The sequence below is a fragment of the Hirundo rustica genome, chromosome 6, assembly GCF_015227805.2.
Source record: "Hirundo rustica isolate bHirRus1 chromosome 6, bHirRus1.pri.v3, whole genome shotgun sequence".
Classification (NCBI taxonomy): domain Eukaryota; kingdom Metazoa; phylum Chordata; class Aves; order Passeriformes; family Hirundinidae; genus Hirundo; species Hirundo rustica.
The window spans coordinates 47289271-47303782 of NC_053455.1; the positions used below are offsets into that span (position 1 = coordinate 47289271).

The following is a 14512-nucleotide window of genomic DNA, read 5'->3' on the forward strand; positions in this document are numbered from 1 at the left end:
CACTCACTCTAAAAGCTGTTGGAGAGAAGTAGTGCCTGTCATTTGAGGCAGTTTGGATGCAAGTCAAAGCCTAAGGCCCTCTTTTCTTTTTCTGTATAATTGCCAAATTAATGAGTTCAATTGGGCTGCACCCTGCAGTAAACATAATAAAAGTCATAAAAAATAATGAACTAGATTATATTTTAATGATAGATGTGTGCTGCTCAGTGCCCACTTCCACATGTCTTATTTTTTTCCCATATTTTCTTCTTTTCTGTAAGAAATAAGGTATCCTTATCAAGAGCTGTATTGACCTCATGGGTTGAGTGATAAATACATGTCCTAGCCCTGTCTGGCGAGGCAATGCCTTCCATTCATTTAACAAACTTGATGATTAGGTAATACACTTTGACATGTCTGGGTAATGCTGTTCTTTCTCATGTGAAAAAAGCCCTAGAAAATGTGTTAGGGATGACATTTAAAGAGACTTAGCTCCAGCTGCTTTAAACCTGCAAATCTCCATTTGCTTGAGTAGAAATGCGGCTATTTATGGCAAGCAGGTAAACCTCTGGAGGTTACAGATTCATGTACTCAGAGACAGAGAGGGAACACAGAAAGCTATGTGGTCAGACACTCCAAAAGCAGGAAAAGGAACATTATAGGAATGAGAAATTTTGGTGTGAAGTAATAAAGCAACAGCCTCTATTTTCATGCTAATTACTTTGCTTTTTTATCAACTGGACTCCTGATTGGATTTGCTAGTGTAATCTACATACCCAGCCTCCCCCACATATCTCCTATCTCACTTCCCCTTTAAGAAGTTTGCCTTGGTAAGAGAAGATTCTTAATTTTAAGTACATTTTGTACTGCTTACAGCCTGATCTTGAGAGATGCTAGAGCATGCCATTCGGGGTGCTGAGGATTCATATACATTTTAACCCAACTTAGTAGCATTTAATGCCCTCTAAGAGGAGAAAAGCCTTTATTGTGTAATTTTACTCCAAAGCTGTCCCCTCTTCTCAGTGGGCCTATTCCCTAGGTGTATGAGTACAGCTGGTTCTGCCAGTTTTGGGGAGAAAAGCCAGTGCATGTGTGCTGTGGCTTGACTCTGCTCATTACAGAAAGAGGAGAGGCCATTGGCATCTATTCCATCTTATGTGACACCAGCAAAATAATTTTAGTGAATTCAAATGATTTACAAACTGGAGCATAGCCCAGGCTAGCAGTGAATCTTCCAGACTCACTATCACTGGTGATAACCTCACTGAGGAAAGGAGCCCAGATGGATTCTGGAGACTCCAGACCATGTTGAACAGGAAAAAAATCTCCCTGTGTTCTGGGCCCTCGTTACCTGTGCTTGTTAAGAGACCTATAAATGAAGGGCCAGCAAAACCATTAATGAAAATACAAAAATGAAAAGCTATATTTTAAGATGGCAGACCTGCAATTAAATAAGCACACTTTTCCAGGCCCATGCTTCCCTTTGGCCCCTGGAGTCCATCCAGCCGGCCCTGGTTCAGATGATGATACATCCAAGCCTAAGACAAGCAGCCGCTTTAGATGGATAACCAGGTGCTGATTTACTAATAAGCACAGACCCCTTACATGCAGGGAGCTATTGCCCCAGCTCTCTAGGGGCTTGCAGAGTTGTTGTGGTGTGTGAGAGACACATGAGCTAATCAGTATGCAATTTTCTTTTTCACTCTAACCCTGGCTCCTTAACGACCATTTAAATGAGAGGCCCTTTCTCTTTACTGCTCCCTATGCTAATCTCTGGCTCACTGGCTTAGTTACAGCTGCCTATGAATATTTTAGGGAGTGACAGTTTTCCAGCCCACTTTAATTGAGAGGGGGGCACTGTTCTACCAAATTGCAAGTGAATCTTTCTGTACTCTTATTTTTGGTTGCCTGCAGTAAATGAAGCAAATTATTATTTGCCCAGCTGAGCGATCTTCCAGTTGTGGTCTTTCTGCTGTCTGCATTAAGTGGGCCCACAGCTGCACAATTCATGGAGCATTCTGGGATGGGGAATGAGTGCAAATTGCTGGACACTGCTGAGGTCAAGCTTTCTTCTTTATCCTGAAGGCCTAGACTTCAAATTAGTTTCTTAGTTTGCTCCTCTCTTAGCCTCTGTCCTTCCTCTGCCTCTGCCTCACTGAACTGCAGAGAGTGAGGCTACTAGCAGCTTGCTCCAGCTGTTTATTGCTTTGCTGGAAAACTGTTGTGTAGTAATCCCTTTGCAGATGGCTCTCCTTGTCTGGAGACATTGTCTTCTTCCACTGAGTGGTGAATGTTCACCCTGTTGCTTGCCATACTGCAGATTGGATTTGGTGTTATAAAGTATGCTGTAGAGGGGGAAAAAAGGCAGTCTCTTGGTGACAGTTCTTTTAATTTCTGTCATTTTAATGCTGCATTCTTCCCTTTTAGAATATGGCTCATTTAAATATGATTTTCCATGGGTTTAGTTTGGTCCAGCAAGTCTTTGGCTGTGTCTCATGGCTGATAGCCTCTTTTCTCCTCTCAAAACCACACCTGCCATAGGTAGTACTTTCAGGTTCTGGATAGTGTCTCTCTTTAACATTCATGTACCTGCATTCTTCCTTTAGCCTGTTCAAGTTAAAAGCCAATGTCAGTGAAGTGCATTGAAATGGTTAAACAAAAAGCAAAATCAAATGTTTGCTGAAACGATCACTGTGAAAAAACAGAGCCATTTCATTTTATGATGAAACCACCATCTGATGCTGGAACAAATTGAGGAGCTGGACTGCTGTCCAGTGGAAAACCTGAACTGTGTCTTGCATGTTGTTGTTATCTCCTTTCTTAATATTGAAATTCCATTCCTTTGTAGGCCGGCCAGAGCTCACACACTGTATAGACACCCTGAATGGAACTAATGAACAAGACAGTCTTTCTCCTGGCCTTGTGTAATTGTGGATTTCACTCACTGGTAGATTGAGCTCTAGTGAAATCTCCATCTTGCTTTAAAAAGCAAGGTCTTGTGATAGTACAGAATACCTTCAGAAAAGCATCTTTCCAAGTCCTGTAACACCAAAGGAGTTGAAATTGGGTGGGAAGGAACTTAAATCTTTATGTTGCCAGGATCTGCATGTTGTCACAAGAAATTGAGAGATCCCTGGAGACAAACCAGAAATGTGTCCCCTGATTTATATGTATGTTATATGTGCAGTATTCGTTGGTATGTTGGCTCAGTCAGAAGAGTTGGTCCTGATTTTTCACTGTTGGTGACACCTGCTGCCAGACTAAGGCTGTGTGGTCTGTCACTTCATCGGTTTTCACCAAGTGAAATGTGATTCTGATACTATTTCCCACTTATTAGTAGTAATTCCATCGTATCTGGAGTGTCATCAAAACTTTCCCATGTGTTTTTAATATTTTTTCTAGCTAAGGGCATGTAGGAAATAAGAAATAATGTTCTATATTCTAAACTTCTTCTTTTCATCACATCAGGCTTGCCAAAAAATCCTGGTTCGGTAACTTCATCAACTTGGAGAAAGAAGAACAGATTTTTGTGGTGATTAAGGACAAACCACTAAGCTCCATTAAGGCTGATATAGTCCACGCTTTCCTCTCGGTGAGTCACCTCCAGCTGCCTCTCTATGCATCCCTCACTGGTCATTCCAGGACTCCATGTGCCAAATGTTACTGGACAGGGGCTCTGCTCCTCCAAAAGCATCCTCTCTGGATTTCATTTACACGGCCTGCACTGGGCTGTGTGTGAATTACTAACTGTAGATAATGCTCTCTAAGGTGAGAAAATATTTCAGCCTTCTTGGCAAGGCCTCCAGGATGCCAGAGGTTGGAATGCCACAGCAGTGGAGAACACTGCTGGCACAGTGTCAAGACAATGATTTGCTGCTTTGTCAAATCAGCCTTACAGTCACTGGCTGGGCAGCAGATTGAGACTCTCTTTGATGGGAATGCTTCCACCACTTCAGCCAGATAAAAGGCCTGTCTTACGTCTGCATTTGTTACTTTAAATCCCCACTTTGGTGCTGTATGGCAGGAGGAAGGGTAATTTCTTCTGGTGTCCAGAGTTTCAGTTGTTGCAGATGTGGTTTGTATACAGCCTAAGAAAGCAGAGGGAAATTGTCTTTTTTTCCCATAGAAAGTCCTTGTTCTCATTATCTAGAGGTACCAGTGATGAAAAAGTCAGCACAGCAAAGGTAATTTAAGAGGTTTTTCCATTCAAGGTAGTCAACAACATTAGACTTTTTCCAATAGAATTAAGAGAAGGAAACTTAATTTCATATATAGTTTGTTATATTGATTTTTTCCACAAAATACTGAACTCCATTTTACTCTTTGTGATTCTGCAATGAACTTCTTGAAAAAAATCAGCCATAACCCTTGTTACTGTACAAGCACACAAGGAGTAAGTGCAGTACAGCAGTGGACATCAGACACTGGTGTCCATCCCAGGTTGGTTATAAGCACCCATGTTATTGTAGCAATTTCATGCATTTAGCTGTGCTTTTGGGTTTATATTGTGGTGCAGTATGTTCTACTGTCTATACTGGTGTCTATAATGTGCTTGCCCCACATGTGGTTTAGATGTGATGTAGGGATTTGTGTGCAAAAACAGTGAATGGTCTCTTATCAAAACATCCAAACTTAAATGCATTGTCATAGTCTGCTAATTAACCCCTTAAAGTCAGCTTCTCAAAGAACTCATCTTCATTTTTACTCCTAGAGACTAGAGACCACATTTCCAAGTAATTTGTCTGTGCTTTTTTAATCCGGTCCTTTATGAAGCATTAAATAGAATATGAGTATGTTGTTAAATTTTGGAGGAAAGTGTGAAAGGTAACTGCTTGAAAATTAGGAAGTTGTGAACTTCCACTGTGGTTCTGAATATATAGCTGTTGGATGATATCACAAAGCTTCTCAGAGTTCTTTTACATATTGATAGACATTTGGGTGAGTTACTTGCAGGTGTGCTTTCCCTGTGGATATCCCAGGCACTTTTAAGTGTCCTGGTGTCTATCTGACATCATAGAATCACCAAGCAACTGAAGTTGGAAAGATCTCAGGAGGTCTCCTGCTAAAAACAGGATCAGCTGAGAGATCAGACCAGGCTACTTAGGTGTTTTCTATATTCAGTTTTATATCCCACTGACCTTTCTGCCCACTCTCTTAATATCACTTTTTGCTCAGCAAAAGGCATGTTTCAAAACTGGTGAATGAGTAGGAAAAAAAGACTGGGTGTATGAAATTGACAAGTGTAAATTCATAAGTGTGTTGGGTATTTCACCAATACTCAACCCTTAAATTTAGGGCAGTCCTGGTAGCAAGCAGTGCACTCTTCTGTGGTGCCCAGCAACCTATGCTCTTACTGATTTCACAAGAACACTGTACATTACAAATTCAAGACCGGAAGTAAATCTAGCAAATGTTATTCATTCTGGAAATGTGTGTTGTTATAAACAGAATTTTGCAGATTTTTTTTCCCTTTGCACTGGTTCTACTACCTGCTTCTACCAACCTCTTTCAGATCCCAAGTCTCAGTCACAGTGTCATCTCACAGACAAGTTTCCGTGCAGAATATAAGTCCACAGGAGGTCCTGCTGTCTTCCAGAAGCCAGTGAAGTTCCAGGTGGACATAACATACACAGAAGGGGGAGAGGCGCAAAAGGAGAACGGGATCTATTCTGTCACTTTCACACTCTTATCAGGTAACCGTTGCAAAGCTCTAAAGTGGGTGCGAGCTGGCTTGGTCCTTGCTGATAATAGAGGCCTGCAAATTGCTCTGCCAGAGGAAAAATTATAACTAGCTTAACCTCAGGAAAATTCAGTCAGGGGCAAGGAGGACATCAGGAACAAAAATTATGTTGGTAGTGGTGGAAATGCAGGGAGGGAAGGAGATTCCCAAAGAAGTGAAATAGGCGCTGCCATGACCAGTGCTAAAATAGCTGAATTGCACATCAGTTTTGGTTTAACTCATAATACTGGCTCCTTGTTCCATTCAAAAATCCCAGAGTCTCAGCTGGCCACTATGAGGCCATAGTTTCTTCCTTCTGACAGAAACAAGCACTCACCCTTTTCTTCTGGGTGGCCACATGCCCCCCCACAGGGGTTGCAACAAAGAAACAGACCACCTCACGTTTCTATCTTTGCAAAAGGAGCCCCAAAGCCATTCCTCTTCCTGTAGAGTCCAGCACACCATAGTCCCTTTGGCTGAAGGACAGACACACAGTCAGGACACTTCTGGGGACAAGACTGGAGGGAAGATGCTTGTGATCCTTCCCCTGCAGCCTTGTGTGTGGGCTTGGCTCCCATTGCTCTCACAGCCCTCGTGCCTCTTCTCTCCTGGCAGGTCCAAGCCGTCGCTTTAAGAGGGTAGTAGAAACCATTCAGGCACAGTTGTTAAGCACACATGACCAGCCTTCAGTGCAGCAGTTATCAGGTAAGTGGCTTCTACTGTCCAGCACCTTCAGCAGGGACAGGAAGGTGAAATGCCTCTCATCACAGGAGGCTGAGGGAGGCCATCCCTCTAATTACAGCAAAAACCAAGCTCCATGCAGACAGAGCAGTAACTCCCTGCTCCCACCTTACTCCTCCGCTTCTCATTCCCTCTCCAGTGCTCCCAGCGCATTCCCCAGTTGAACAGCTTCTGCCCTCTGCCCGCCCAAAGAGCCATTTGCCCACTTCTCCATCAAAAGCTGCATCATCAACAGATCTTCCAGATTTTCTCCAGCTCCAGAATCTCCCAGAGTAGTGACATGCTCTAGAGGATACTTGATTTTCAAACCCTTTAGGCATACTTTAGAAACCTCGAACTTCAGTGGGTCCCCAAACAAACTCAAGAGCTACTTTTAACTTAGCCGTTAACATACGGTCAGAAGGTGGCTAGTAGTTTCCAGCAGTGTGATCCAATTCTCAATACTGTGATAGCACAAATTATATACTAAGGTTCTGCAGAAGCTATATTTTATCTATTTGAAAAGTAAATTTCAATTCCGCGTGGTGGTAGAGAAAGCCTTACATGTGTGACCCTGTGCAATGACATCAATCTGGATGTGCAGGCAGCCTGCATTGATAGTACAGAAACTGGCCTCATCCCATCATTATGGAGCAGGTGTTCACTCTGAACACTGTAGTGGTTGTACACACACACACACAGAATCTCAGTGGTAACTCTTCTCTAAAAGGACAGAACAAAGAAGAAGGTGAAAGTTGGGAACATAGGGCAGATAAGCTATTGGGAATGTGTCAAGGCAGGAAAAGTAGGGACAAGCAGAAAGGATGTGCATATACTGGGAATAAATAAGAGCAAGGTAGAGAGCAGAGGCTGCAGCAGAAGACAGGGAGGCAGAAGGAGTGGGAGATGAAAAGGAAGTAAATAAATACTATGCTTCAGAGCCAAATTCTGTTCTTGACCCTTGTGTAAACAAGCCAAGACAAAAGTGGGGGAGTTAAGTTGGCATTGCATCCTACAGTTGAGTCCCAGATGTCCTTGGCTCGTTGCACATATGGGTTACATCCTTCTGGTCTAACAGTGTAGCTTTAGCATCCAAAGATAAAATAAGTGGATCTAGGAGTGTGTATGCCTAGTACCCAGCAGAGAAATATGATCCGTTCAGTGTCCACTTTGCTTTTGGCCTGCAGCACTACCTGACCCTTCTGCATGCTGGAATACAATGGTGCCCAGCACATGGGTTATTCTGTTCAGAAGCAGGGAAAACAAGGACACTATAACGATGATTGATTCAGGTTTTTGCTGTCTAGATTTTTGAAATTAAATCAAACTCAAGACGCAGCTAGAATTTTCTGCCAGCCCTTCCTTTTGGGAAATGCTGGGACTAAGTGGGAGTGAGGGGATTTAGATAGGAAAGCATCCTTTAATTGTATTTCATACTAATCCTGATGCGTGGACAATATTCAAGCATTCCTTGTTTCTTTGGGAATGAAGTGTACCCTTCCTTTCCTTTGAGGAAAAAATGGTTTATAAAGTAAATAACTTGATCTCTCTTAACTTCTTCATACATGCTAGCTACTGAGGATCTATAGAAAAAAATTGAACTCTCTTGCACACTTGGATGTGAAGCAGGATATCTCCCTAAGAAAGCCATATTATAGCAGGAGTAAAAATCATTCATCTGACCAAGACTCATGGAAATGTTATGGGCATACTCTGCTATGAGAAATGTATCTGTCTTACAGTTTTGCTCTGGTTCTGGAATGGAAAAATCATATTATTTCTACTGCCTGAAGCTACATGAAAGCATATTATTCTAGCAGGGAAAACCCAGCCTGATCTCTAATGCCAGAGTGGAACAGATAACTCCACATGGAGCAAAACCAAAACTAATGGTCCCTTGAAATTTAAAAATGAGAATTCCCTTGGCTGGGGACTAACCCGGGCAAGACAGCTCACAAGACAGGTTGCCAAACTGTTCTGTATCACACCACTGGACCTGATCAGGAATACGCTAGTCTCTTGAAAATGAGAGAAGTCAACCTGAAAATTTTAGGTTGGAGCAGCATACAAGAAAAGGAAGGGAAGGGAAGTAAAGGGATTGTTACCAAAAAAGAGACAACCTTTGCATCAAAGTAGGGTGGCCCAGTAGTTCACATCCCCTGCCAGTGAGAGTAAGGGGAAGTAAAGGGATAAAGGTCAGAAGAGTTCACATTCAGCACCTTGCTTAGGTGGGTGTCTGGTTGGAAACGTGTGCAGAATCTTCCTAGAAATTGTCATGGAATTAATCAGCATTTCTCACTAGAAGCAAAGCAAAGTCTTCTCTGTTTCTCTTCTCCTCCCATATTGCCAGCTCTGAACACAGCATAGGGATTGTGGTGGTTGGGCCCTGTTCTGGTTCATGGTTTGAGGACACTCTGTAGGCAGTCTACGGCTGCAACACACTGAGCTCACCTTCACTTAGACTCTCTTCCTCCATGGCTCTGAGCATGGTACTGTCCCCTGACCAGCAGCACTGGTTCAGCCCTGGAGCTTTTCCTAGCTCCTTGTGCACAGACACATCTTATGTGTCTTGTCTCTCCTGCCTAGCAGTTCTGATGCTGTTCCAGGTGGGTTGATGAAAACAATCTGTGAAAGATGCATGCATGTAAAGGGAGACCTGCAGAAGGGGAAGATTTAATGAATTCAGTATAAAGCAGAACAGTAGGGCCTAATGAACATATGGCAGTGAGAATCATTCTCTCAGCTGCCCCTCTGATCTGATGTGCAGCATCCCAGCCCCCCCTAGCCGGCCTGCCTGGGTTTCAGAATGCATTTTCCTCTTTTTCATTCCTCCTGCAAACAGTGTTTGTAGATGTCATGTTGCCCATGCATCTGTGTGTGTGTGTGAGCCTGTTACATACCTGATTTAGGCAGATGTGTTTCTGTGTCACACTTGAGCACCTTATATTATCCTTTCCTCCATATATCCCTTCAATCACTTCCATTTTTCCTCTCTAAGACTGGCTGTGCGTATTTCTTCTGGCATACTCTGAAGCAGGAAAATAGATTCCTTCCCTTACCTGAAAGAAAGTGCAAATAAATTAAATCCATTCCAAAAGTTAATGTAATGCTTCTAAAATCCACTGTCTCGATGGACAAATTTAGTGCAACACACCAGCTTTGTATCCTAATGTTTCAGGACCTCTGTGCAGTAACTGCTGGGACAATAGCAGGTCTGTGGCTCATGACTTGCACAGAACAAGTAGATAGGGATTGCCTGTTAATTTTTTCTTCCTAATGAAAGAAACTAGAGGCCAGCATAAGGTAGTGGAAGCCAAGTACCAAAAAAGCCATTGGAAAATGTGTCTTTGTGTAATCTAAAACTGGTGGAACTCCTCGCTGAAACAGCTTCTGAATGTGAGGAACTTACAGATGCTCATCCTCCCGAGTACTTCTTACTCACAGAGAGGCTGGATAACTCCCTGCAGAGAAATCTTTATGGATTGCTAAACAGAGAAACTACAGTGGGCTCAGGAAATCTCTGATCTGACAGTGGTGAGTGAGGCAGTGGTAGGAGAAGTGTTCTGTATGCTTGGCCTGTTCTTTTCACTCCTGGGTGTCTGTGGGGCTGCTGAGGGAGACAGAGCACCAGATCACGGACCACAGAATATTCTGAGCTGAAAGGGACCCACAAGGAGCATCAGGTCTGACTCTCAGATGGTTTTGGCTGTTGATCTGAACCAGAATAGTTGTCCATGTGTGCTTGTTACTGGTATCACAAAAGCCATTATGCTCAGTGAGACCATGAAAGTGCCCCTTTGGGATCAGGAGGGAGTCTCACTGTCAGTGAGAGCAGTCATCCTTGTCTCTTGTCCATGAAGGGCTCCATCCAGGGCCCTGATACTCAGAATCTCTAGTTAGGTTATCCCTGGGCGGACTGCTCTTTGCTGGGATAAAAAGATCTCTCTCTATTGAGGATGTTATCTCAGATTTGTTCCCTTGTTTCAGCCCAGCACTCTTTCCGTTAAATCATGATCTGTTTTTCTCTGATGTGTTTGCATGAAAGAGTAGTAATAGCAGCTGGTGAATAGGGACATGCAAAAGCCATCTGTGATCATTCACAGGGCAGCAATTTTTATTTCCCTAATATTTTCTTGCTTCTCTGAGTTTCAGTTTTAAGTATGGGATGCTACATATTTGAATTTTTTCCCATTTTCCCATGTTCCGGGCAATCAGCAATACTGAAATAACCTTTATAACTTCTTTGTAAAAGGTTTTCTGTTTCCTTGCTACATTTATTGGCTTCATTTCAGATTTTAACTATTGACATCTCCAAGTTCAGAGCATCACAATGTTACTGCTGGAAGTGCCCTTCATCAACATAAACAAGTGTTTAGAGACCATATCCAGCTTCAAAACAGAGCAGTGCAAACTCTTGCTCGAGCACTGATCTGTGAATTCCAGGTATTTTATGGTTCACAACAGCTGCAGGCTAGCAAATTGCTACAAAAAAAAAAAAAAAAAAAAAAAAAAAAAAAAAAAAAAAAAAAAAAAAAAGAAACCTACAGTTTCCAAATGTGTGAAGGATTTTATCAAGATGGAAAAGGGAGTAAGGAGCAAATGAAGTCATTTGCAGGGTAAACTTCCAGCTGCAGACTCAAAAAACAAGGCCTCTGCAAATGCCAGTTTGGAATTGGATTGCAGGTCAGTTTTTCTGGGGTTCATTCAGATCCCAAGTTTCTCTTGTTTCCTGCAGTCTGTGACCCTTTATGTCTTACACTCTTGTAGTGTTTAGGATAATTACTTCATCTTGCTATCATAGCTCCACCTACAAAAAGTGCCCTATAATGCCTAGTTGGATTGACTGTGTTTTTGCTAAACAGCTTTAGTATTATTACTGAACAGCCTTCATTATAATTAACTGAAATAGTTACTGATAGTCCAGAAATAAAGCATGTAGAAAAAAGTCCAAACTCTCCAGAGTTTGGATAGGAAAACAGAGAATTTCAAATAAGCACAAAAAACACTGGGGAAATTCAATCTGCTTAGTAACTGCCTTGGACCAGAGGAGCTGGTGGCTCCCTTGACATCATCTTCCTTAGTGGAAGTGTTTACTGGGGACTGTGAGCATCTGGCAGGAGCTGCTCAGTGCTTTCTGGGATCCAGCCCTGGGTTTGGAGATCTCAGAGGAGCTGTTTGGGTGAGATTTCCTGGGCTGGGCTGGGTCTCAGATATATCAGAAGCATCATAAACCAGGCAGCTTCCTTGTGAAATTTATGTAGGACAGAAATTAAAGAATAAAGAAAATTGGGAAAGAAAAATCAACAGAGCACTAGTAGTTTTTAATGGATTCAGAGCTTGTTTGGCCTTTTGAAGGGAGGTCTTATTTTAACCAAAGCATTTGCCATCTGTCAATGAACTGAACTGGGTGTCCTTTATGAAAGAGTCTTGGTCAAATCCGAAGTGTTAATGACTTCCAGCAATTCCTGTAAAATAAGGAATTGCCTTATCATCAGAAGGATTGAGAGCTGACACTATGTTCTAGTTAAAAAAAAAACCAAAAAAACAACCAAACAGGACACATTAAAAAATGCAGTTAGATGACCCATCAGTGCTTCTCAGACAGTTAAAAGCCTTTGGACCCTGGCTTTATTCACTTCTCCTAACACCTGGATCCCACAGTCACTGGATTATGAGTTACTATCCATGAGCAGAAGCTGACTGGCAAAAATCTTAAGACTTCTAATTAGAATAAAAATTCTGCTTTAAAATGATGGTACACTTTATCACATAGAGTATTTACTAAAGCAGATGTTACAATATGATGGAAATTAAAGAAGTATTAAAGTAATTATTCCAAAAGAAGCTGAGGATACATTAACAGTATCTTTCAAGTGATGCAGTATGAGCTCTGTCTCTGCCTTAGGAACTGGGGAAAAACAATCTGATCAGGTGTTGGAAAGACACTACAAATTAAAATAATTTCTGTGCAGTTCCTGGGACTAGCCCTGACAATATGAGGAATTCAAAGCATACTTGCGCGTAAAAGTTTTAAGAAAGACCAATTAGAGTTTTTATTAGTGGTTGTTTGATTTTTTTTTTTCCCCCATGGTCTCATATTTCAGAAAATTTTCCTTATCCATCAAAACTATTTCTATAACATGCAAATTTACTTTTTTGGGAACCAAATGGGGTCCAGGGCCCAGGATATTCTGCTGTCAAAAAGCTTCTGTTGCAATCCTTTTTTTGTGTGTAGATCTGTCAGCTTGTGTTCTAATCACACAACAAATGTATGTAGACCTGTGAAACAACTGGCTTTAAGTAATAAAGAGAGCTGTGCTGACTGCAAATGACTTGGGGAAAAAAAGCAGTATTTACTCCAGGAGACATGGTTACTCTTTAATTTGTTAAAATGAAGACTGAAACAGAAATACCATTTTCAGGAGGATCTTAGTAACCAGCCACAATGTTTACCTGCTGTGACATTATCCAAATACTACTTTTTTGTTTCCACATTTCTGGTTACTGTGTGGCCAGTCAGTCTGGATACATTTGAGGGGAAAATTCCAAGTGCTGTAGGTGTGAGTCAGAAACGGTCTTCTGGTCATATTTCAGATTTTCTTTTCTCTTAAGTGTTCTTTCAAAGCTAAGTTTTGCTAGTGGTTGTGTGAGTGCTCTGGGGTATACCAGTATAGATCTGCATCACTGCATTACAGCAAAGGGTAGGTGACTCTGAGGGGGATGGACAGGAGCCCCTGAAAGGTACAAGACAACAAGGTTCTCCATGTTCGTAAAGAAAAAACATAATACCGACCTATGAGCGTGACTGCTAGTCATTGACTCAATCAGCAACTGTAGGCACTTCTCAAACCTGCTAGGCATCTTCAATTGAAATTGAAATTGAAATTGAAATTGTATTGTATATGAAATTCATTGCCTGCCAGACCAGGCAGAGAATTTCAAAGGCAGGTAAACTCCTGGCCTCTCTGACACCTCTGTTGTTCTAGGTCTTGAATGTTCTCTTCTTCACCTCCATCCTTCTTCCCCCTTCTCTCAATCTTGTGCCTTTCTGAGAGAACTTGAATGGGTATCATCTCCCACTGACCTCTGCCAGCCCACCTTTAGCCTCAGGGATGGAGAGCATGGAGCCACTGCTTTGACGCTTTGACCAGTGTCACTGGACCAAGCAGCTGTCCTCTACTCCGTGCTTTCCCAGATGATCTATGCAGCACAAGCCTGGCTGCATCAGAAGAGATGCATAGCCATGCTCTTCTAGCATGAGTTCAGCTCACCCCAACATATCCAGCAACCCTTCCTTCTCTTGTGAAATTACTTTTCTCAGTATCTTATGGGAGGAATGCTGAGAAATTATCTTCCCCTCTGTCCTGCAGACTTTATAGCAGATAGGGAGTAGTTAGAGCTTCCTGGCAATTAGGGATTTTCAGCATATATGTGCATGTTTCCAAGAAGCCTATTTCTTGAATACCCAAGTGTTCATCAAGAGCCCGGGCAGGAGGAGATCTGAGACTGCTCTGAGTGCTTTAACTGGTAGCCACCTGCTCAGCAGTGAGTATTCCACACTGCCCAGGAACACAGTGATTTAGATCTCAAATGCAAGGGAATCCTGGCTGACAGCAGCAGATCTGGCTTGCCAGCAGGTTCCACATGTAAGCATCCAGCTGGGCTGGGCCTTTCTGTTTTAAAGCTGACATGTGGAGCTCCTTCTGCTTGTTGCACCTGAGCGAGAAGCACCCAGAGTCTGTGGCAATGGGAGCTACAGACAAAGTGGACAGTAATGTCTTAGGGCCAGATTCTGCCACCCTTTCCAGAAGTGCTTCTATTGCCTGTGAATACTGACATTGAAAGCAAGAGCAGTAAGAGATTACACTTGAATGAGAGAGTTAGATTGAAACTTCAGCATTATCCTTTGGGGTTTAAAAGATGGGTTTGAGCTGTATGAGTAGCCTCACCCCATGTCCAATGGCACAGGGCTAGATTTCTTCCCTCTCTCCAGGTTTTTGATGTAGAAAAGTGAGCTGGCTGAAAATTTCCTGGCTGTTGCAGGCTAATTTGCAAAGCTAGCCAGGTGAAACACTGTATTCAAGGCTTATAGTT

General features: G+C 42.4%; 1 protein-coding gene across 1 annotated transcript in view; it reads left to right on the plus strand.

Annotated features, from left to right (window-relative positions):
- Positions 1-14512, plus strand: part of BRSK2 (BR serine/threonine kinase 2) — a 311906-nt gene that overhangs the window by 282573 nt on the left and 14821 nt on the right. Inside the window, exons 19-21 of the mRNA XM_040066118.2 lie at positions 3448-3571; positions 5492-5672; positions 6314-6403. Of these exons, the coding sequence (XP_039922052.1) occupies positions 3448-3571; positions 5492-5672; positions 6314-6403 (395 nt within the window). The remainder of the gene's footprint in view (positions 1-3447; positions 3572-5491; positions 5673-6313; positions 6404-14512) is intronic.